The sequence below is a fragment of the Habropoda laboriosa genome, unplaced genomic scaffold (assembly GCF_001263275.1).
Source record: "Habropoda laboriosa isolate 0110345459 unplaced genomic scaffold, ASM126327v1 scaffold291, whole genome shotgun sequence".
Classification (NCBI taxonomy): domain Eukaryota; kingdom Metazoa; phylum Arthropoda; class Insecta; order Hymenoptera; family Apidae; genus Habropoda; species Habropoda laboriosa.
In genome coordinates, this window is record NW_017100515.1 from 1,987,387 (window position 1) to 1,995,462 (window position 8,076).

Sequence of the window (8,076 nt, forward strand, 5' to 3'; positions counted from 1 at the left end):
TATAGTAGTAATACAATAGCTTTATATTTTATGTGGAAAGCATTGCAGGTATATTTTTTAAACAAATTTGCAATTGAGTGCTTTTTAGTGCATATAAAAGTTTGTACATGCCTCTCCTTTTTATTTAGTTGTTATGGAATGATCTTGCGGAAAAGAAAATAGTACCTGAAGTTAAGGGATTTGCAATCTTTTTATACTGCTTCAGTACAGCAGTGCTCTTTCATGTAGCAATCCTTGAACCACAGTTCTTAAGATCTTCTTATTGGAAATTCTTGTATGCTATATCTGGTGGAAGGTAATAAGCACTGCATATTGATCACTTAAATTTTTAACATACATTATATCACATTATTTTCCTTTTTCCATAATTTCAGAGTAGCGGTAATGTCTCGAATACCACTAGATGCGTTTGGTCTTGAATCAACTAAACATCTCGCAGACGTGCTCAGAAAAACTAACACTACCGATAAAAGAAATTATGTCTTTTAATTCGATAATATAGGTAGGAAAAAAGATATGTTGATCTTTGCTTTTATAAATATGCTTGTTGTTTATACAGAGTATCAGAGAACTAATGGTATAATCGAAAAGGTTCGATTCTTCGTAAAAATCTTAATCGAAATAACAGAATAAAATTCTTTCATACGAAACTTCTTCCTCAAGGAAGCAAGGTTTTAACATTTGTTGGGTACGCATGCACTCAAGTACGGTCGTAGACACTCGAGGAATACTGTGAGGAAAGGGGAATGGTCTTTCCTAAAAAAAAAAAAAGTAAGGAGAAGGGAAGCATAACGCGTATCGCAAGCCAGTGCTGTTCAAGCTGTATCTGAAGCTTAGGGCCTTTCCCCACTCTGTGTTAGTTACCTTAGTATGAGATTCTAGCTGATGTCGCGTCGTATACAAGAAACATGTATTAGTGCACACATGCTTTCCGCGAGAATATGTTGATTTCTTTGTTTTACTACTGGTGCAAAGCGGAGGGGAAAAGTCGCGTGTATGAGGCTTCAGTTCGTGGACGGCATTGTATGTAGGCGGAGTCAAGTATTCCCTTTACCTCATGGTACCCCTCAAGTGTCCAAAATGATACTTCCGTACATGTGCACTCGATAAGTATCCATGTTGAACTCTCGTGACATTAAGAAATAAGTTAAAAATGTTATACGAAATGATCTCACAAGAAGCTGTATTTTCAAGATAATTGAACTCGAACATTTACTAGGTACGCATGCACTCGTATAGTCGTACGCATGCACTCACATGCATCTGGATGCTTGAGGGGTACCATGAGGTAAGGGGATCACCTTAACTCCGCCTTCAGTACACTCTTTGGTACAGTATGGGGCACCTTCTTCTGACCTCATAGTAAACACCACGAGTACCCATTATTGTGCTCGAGTGCACACGTACCGAATGGGTGCATGTTCGAACTATAGTTTCATGTGAAATATTTACCTTTTGACATTTACCGCCAATTTTGAGATACCTTGTATATATTGAAAGTATATATTGATAAGGAACACATATCTATAAAATGACAACCAAAGAAACGAACATCATAAATCTTTGTATTGATGAAATTTTGCAACATCTGTAGATGGTTTATGGAATTGTATTTGAGATAATGTTGGTGATGTAAAAATTAATTTGTTATACGACGAATATTCATTTTGTAATACAAGGGTGTATTTAAGGTGCCTGGATCTTATGGTTTGTGATAAAAGAAATTTTCATTATTCAATATATCTGTGGTGTGAATATATTTCGTCTAATTTAATTTATATAATTTTTGTAAATTTATATATGTATACAATGTGAAGTTATTTTAAATAAGCTGTTACGCAAGATTAACATATGTTTTATATAATAATGTAGATATTTTTTAAAAGCGTGTACAAACATCTTCGCACTATATGTAAAGTTACATTCGACGCTTGTGACATCGAAAAATTTATATTTATTAAATGAAATTTTATAAATAGTTACAAAAATACATTGCTGAATTTCTGTTTTCGTATTTCCTATCAACGTACCAATAATAAATAAAACATTTCAAACACTTATTATTTTGTAGATCTATTATTTTTGTTTCTTAACAGTTTCAAGTGCTTTGTTCATTATAATATCCGCGTTTCTTCGTTCATATTTCCTGTTTAAGCGTTTCTTTTTTCTCAAAACGTTGTCCCATTTAATTTGACTTTGCATTTTTAAGTCTTTTCTATCTATAATTCCGGGTATAATTTCGGACTCTAGTATCGAAACGTTGGTTTTTTGTATTACACTATCAAGTGGATTTAATATTTCCATTGTATCACACTGCCAAGGAAGTAAACCAATAGGGCATTCACTCCAGTTATAAGTTGCTACAAAAAGATTTTGATATCATTTCCATGTGTTAATTTTTTTTATTAAAAAATACGTAACTTTATATACTTACCAATTGCAAGTTTCCAATAGTTATTTCGAACCTTTTGATCGGTTAAAAAACGAGGTATTCTGTGATCAGTTTTAGCTTGTACATTATCCACATTTATTAGATGTTCACTATGTTGTAAGTCTTTGAGGGTGAAAATTTTACCATATTTATGAGAAGTTTTGCTATCAGTCATTTCTCCCATTGTACAGAAGCTTATTAAATTCAACAGCATTTGTTTGCTTTCTTTATCCACTTGTGGGCTTACTAATTCTAAAATAGGTACAATGAATTTAACCGAGAATTCATTTACATTTAATATAAGTTTTGAAATGAATTTTATGTCAGTTAAACATGGTAACACTATATATGATAAATTAAACCACAGAACACATTTCAAATGCGGATAAGCACGGTCTGTTTTCTCCTTGATTTTAAGTTCAAGAGCATTCAGCGATAAAGTTTTGTTCGCCTTTTCTAACTGAAATTCTAAATCTCGAGATATACGATGGGCTGCATCTAATTTTAGAAAACTATACGATATAGAGCTTATCCATAAAGAAGCTAATAATCTTTTGTCTTTATTTACTTCTTCATTATCTATTAGTTTGAGTAATTTTATAATTAACGCTTCCATCAAATCTTTTTCATACAATAAAAATACGATGTCTTGCCAAAACTTGATCATATCTAATGGCAAGACATCTTTTTCTATTTCATTCTCAGTCCCCTTTTCTTGGGTAAAAATCGATAAAATATCTTTGCTTGGTAAAAAAGCTTCAGAATTGAGAAGTATATTACAAACTATATCCTTTTTATTAGGAATAGATTTTTTGTTAAGATATCTAGATATTTCAGATAAAAGAACAATCCTTGCAGTTTTCAATGTATATTTTTTATCCTTTTTTATGTCATCATTGGCAGCATCCATATATTTATTATTATCACTTTCCTCACACTCATTATTTTTGTCTAGTAAAGAAGTGGCATAAGAATGCAAATCTTGCAATGTCTCCCTATTAATAATAATATTTAATTAATATATGTTTACTATAATCAAATTGAGACAGTTCAAGTTCTACATACTTCAATTGAGGATCTGGAATACTGGATGTTAAATTGTAACCAGCATGAATGTATAAACTGATGGCAGTCCAAAGTTCAATTAAATCTCCAAAATCCTGTACTTCAGTTTCTTCAGCCTCCTTTATAGACTCCTCAATGTGTAAACATTTCTCCATTTTCTTGGTCTCTGCTACCCAGTATTCTTCCTTTAATTAAAACATGTAAATACATGTTTTTTTTTTTAGTGTCATAACTTAAACATAAATAAACTTACATGTAGCCAAGCTAATAATATGTTTGCAGCAATTCTCAATATACCAATGGATGGTAATTCATATCCATGAGCACTATCATGCCTTAAATTCACTATCCATTCTGGGATATTGAGCTTCTTTGCAATCTGAAACAAGGATGTTTGCTTGGTATGTCCTATATTAGATATATGATTTAGAAGTCTCATTATTATAGTTGAATACATCAAGCACAGATCATTTTCATAGCTAATTGGTAATTCTCCATTGTTAATCTTGGGAGTCCATTCATTGTCTCTAAGACAGACTTGTATGATTGAAAGAGTGCAATCAACTCCTATTGGTAATTTTGGTATCCTAAAATGCTCTTCATTAGTATTACTTAATTACACATATGATTTTATTAAATGTACATTATTTATTTACCTTGCTTGCCATACAAGCAGCATTTGATATCCTTTAGTTAGTTCATCTATATTGTTGGAATAAATTTGGTTGTACACCTGATGCCATTCTGTACTATAGAACGTAAATACCAGTTTTAGTTGAACATCTTGCGACATAAAAATCTTTAATTATTGTAATACTTACAGAGAAAACCATGGTACTTGCTTTATGCCTTCCTGTCGCATGGAGAGCGCCATACTTAAACACGTGTGATCAGAAACTTGATATTTCAATCATTAACTGATTTGTATTAGTGTTAGGCGACTGAATATGCTGCATACATACACATTTACGTGCGATACGTGAACTACACATCAGAGCTGCAAAGTAAACGTTGCATAAGCTACCGAAATTTCGTAAAATATGGCGAAACAAATAAAAATGGTACTAATAGATCTTAGTGGAACACTGCATATTGACAATACAGTGATCCCAGGTGCAGTGGAAGCTTTAAACAGGTGGTGTCTTTTATTTATTTCATGAAAATTGTTCAGGATTACTAGTGAATATCATGGCGCACATTGTATTGCGTCGATTCCATTTTAGTGGCGCGTTTCAAATTGAATGCATTCATTTTACGTCGTAACGTTTGAAATTGCATATTATCATTTCACATTACACTTATCATTACATTTAACACCACTATATGCTTTAATAAATAAAGTGTAATTCAATTAGTGTGACATAACGATTTTTATTGATTGTAATATAGGCTTCGAAGTGCTAATATACCGCTCAAATTTGTCACCAATACGACGAAAGAATCCGGTAACTTTTTGCACAAACGATTGATAAAGCTCGGCTTTAACATTAAAAAGGACGAGATTTTCAGTTCCTTAGCTGCAGCAAGGAATTTAATCATTTCACGGCAGTTGAACCCAATGTTATTAATTGATCCCGCTGCCAATGAAGATTTTGAAGATTTAATAAAAAGTAATGAGAAGACAAATGCTGTAGTAGTCGGATTGGCGCCAGATAAATTCCATTATGAAGAATTGACTAAAGCATTTAGGTACATCTCGACTACGTTACATGACAGGATTTCAATATGAAATCGATATGAAATAGGATGAATTATTCGTCATTTCAGATTATTATTAGATGGCGCATCACTTATAGCAATACATAAGGCGCGATATTACAAAAGATCGGATGGTTTAGCTTTAGGACCAGGTGCGTTTATAACTGGTCTAGAATATTCTGCTAATGTTAAAGCAGAAGTTGTTGGTAAACCAACTGAGGAATTTTTCAAAGCTGCTTTAGGAGATGTACCACCGAAAGAATCCGTTATGATTGGTGATGTAAGAAATATTTTATATTATTTTTTAATACCATCTCCATATTTTCGATTACTTCATAATTTTGTATAAAATTAGGATGTTAAGGATGACATAGCTGGCGCTCAAGCTATCGGTATTAAAGGTCTCTTGGTACAGACCGGAAAATACCGAAACGGGGATGAAGATACAATTACTCCACGGCCTACAAAAGTATGCAGTTCTTTTGTGCAAGCTGTAGAATATATTCTTAACAAAGAAGTTTAAATGTCTCAATGTTGCAATATTAACAATAATGTTATCCGTATACATATACATTTTCATAAGTTATTCTGTATTAAATTAGATGTTTTATTTAAATATTAATAATTCTGTAATGGTGTACATGATCTGGAGTAGTTTCACAATCTCGTAGTTTCAAAATATAAAGTAGACAGTAATTACAAAGAAATCGACATTGTTATTCTTTGTGATATGAAACATTACATTACCAAATGTTCATGTTCTAACAGTAATAAAGTGTATGACAGATTCTTTCTCGACTTATTGATCGACTAATGGATGAAAATAGATTATTTTATAAATGCTAAACGAGTACTGCCTCATCGCGTCATAGGATGTAGAAAATTGTAGAAAATTTTATCTGCTGCCGTATTGTGTATGAATGAATGATATTTATAAATAAAGATGAAATAACTCTTCTTTCATTTTTGATAGTAGAGTTGCCTAGATATGAGACGATATTTTTTAGATTCTTATATCACTCTGAAAACAGAAAAAAATATTCATTGTAACTCTGAATTTCTACTAATATACATTATCTTAGGTAATAAATATTAGATCTATTGTACTTAGTAAGTTAAAAGCAGTTTTACAGAAAAATCTTAATTTCTTTTTAAAAGAAATTGGTGCACTACAGAAATTTTTTTTAGTATAAAATTTGGCACCATTTCGCAATCGTTTTTTTTTCTTTTTCGTATCAGAATTAACAAACTCTACATTTTGAAAATGTTCATTGTCCCTTGCTAAAAAGATAAGGTGTATAATTAGTTTTGATTTGAAGTGTAATTACAAGCGCTCTTTTAATGTTACACATTAATATTTCCACTAATGAACAATGTTATTTCTTTAGTGAGGAAGGCTCAGTTATAATTTTTCACGAATACTGTATAAAATGCACGTCTTGAGTGTGAAACTAATATAATATTACCTACAAGTGAAATTGCTAAACAATATAGTAAAACTTTATGAATTTCTACCGTAATTATGCAAGTAATAGATAAACGTTTGATTATAATACAAAATGAAAAGGAAATACATAACAGAGCTTTTCACGCAAAGGAGTAAAATAAATTATTGGAAAGTTTCATTCCACCGTTAGTGCTTAAAACAAAAAGTAATCGGTAATCGCATTTTGCACCTAGTCTTATAAAAATAAATCTAATGAAAAGAACGATTACAAATGTACAATTAAATACTGGATTTTGAGAAAATATTCCCTATGATTATGCATCGCAATAGTGTAACTTACAATCCATATCATTTTCAAAAGATCCATAGATCAGCTCATAATTCAAATGCCCTCTACAACTTATAATCTATGATCAGGCACGTGTTGATTTCCTGTCGCAAAACGAGGGTCATTCTACGAAAATGTTCCAGTTGAAAGTGAATAAAAATAATAAAATTTGACAATGATCCATACTAGGTCTTTGTAAAATTATACATGTAACGATGATATACAAACGTAAAAATGAATTGAACTTAATTATAATTACACAATACTTTTGGTAGCCATTCTCTTAATCAATGTCCTTAGCTCGAGAGAAATTTATCACAGAGCTCTAAGAATTCCTAATGAATGAAGAAGAAAACTAAGCAATGATAATTTCTATTTTTTACACGATTAAACGAGTGTAACAAAAGTTTAGCAAATAAATAAACTTATACAATATGTAGCATATTAAAATGTAACAATGGAATAATCTCTAGTTTTATTAAAAAATTGCTTCTATGTTATTTTGATAACACAAAAATTACAACATTTAGGGCCGTATCAATAAAGAACAGTATATTCTCTTTCTCTTTCTCTTTTTCTTATTAGAAAAGTCAAGCATTTATTCCAATTTCATAAAACTGGTGTAGAAGCTTAATTTTTTGATACATTTACTTCAATTTTATTTATACAGCCCATCACCGTACTTAAGGGACGTTACTTACATTCGCGTTTGTATGTACACTTTGTAGGATTCTAGTAGAGTGAATATTTTAATGTATGATTAACTATATACTTTTTTATCTGTTAGAGCTGTCTCCTAAGATCAAATTCTGTCAATGTAGCTATACTTGTTTAACCGGCAACTATAATGTATTTATACTTTTCTTCCCATATGAAACACTGTTATATATCTGTAATACAAATTTAATTAATGGAAGTTCCACTAGAGACAGGATTTGATCTTATTACATTGAAGACAGATATACCGTTATTCCCTATGTTACTGATAGGAAATATTGAACTGTTAATTTGGCTGCTCAATTTTAATTTGATTAATAGTAAATTGACATTTCTTTCTTCTCTTTATAGTTTGCTTTCTTTAAAATAACAAGGCAAATGTGTGGAGTA

At 31.1% G+C, this 8,076-nt stretch overlaps 3 protein-coding genes across 3 annotated transcripts in view; 2 read left to right on the forward strand and 1 right to left on the reverse strand.

Moving 5' to 3' along the window:
* Nucleotides 1-489, forward strand: part of LOC108576374 (transmembrane protein 135-like) — a 2,926-nt gene extending 2,437 nt beyond the window's left edge. The window contains 3 exon segments of the mRNA XM_017939348.1: nt 6-48; nt 129-295; nt 375-489. Of these exon segments, the coding sequence (XP_017794837.1) occupies nt 6-48; nt 129-295; nt 375-489 (325 nt within the window).
* A 1,587-nt stretch (nt 490-2,076) lies between these two features.
* On the reverse strand, nt 2,077-4,370 carry LOC108576482. The gene is made up of 6 exons (XM_017939491.1): nt 4,318-4,370; nt 4,153-4,245; nt 3,750-4,083; nt 3,497-3,681; nt 2,435-3,426; nt 2,077-2,360 (listed from the first exon to the last, which is right to left on the reverse strand). Exons 1-6 carry the CDS (start codon nt 4,368-4,370, stop codon nt 2,077-2,079), a joined length of 1,941 nt encoding a protein of 646 aa, XP_017794980.1.
* Nucleotides 4,371-4,536: 166 nt separating this feature from the next.
* Nucleotides 4,537-5,717, forward strand: LOC108576470 (haloacid dehalogenase-like hydrolase domain-containing protein 2). Its single transcript, XM_017939477.1, has 4 exons — nt 4,537-4,631; nt 4,886-5,185; nt 5,264-5,474; nt 5,550-5,717. Exons 1-4 carry the CDS (start codon nt 4,537-4,539, stop codon nt 5,715-5,717), a joined length of 774 nt encoding a protein of 257 aa, XP_017794966.1.
* Nucleotides 5,718-8,076: the final 2,359 nt, after the last annotated feature.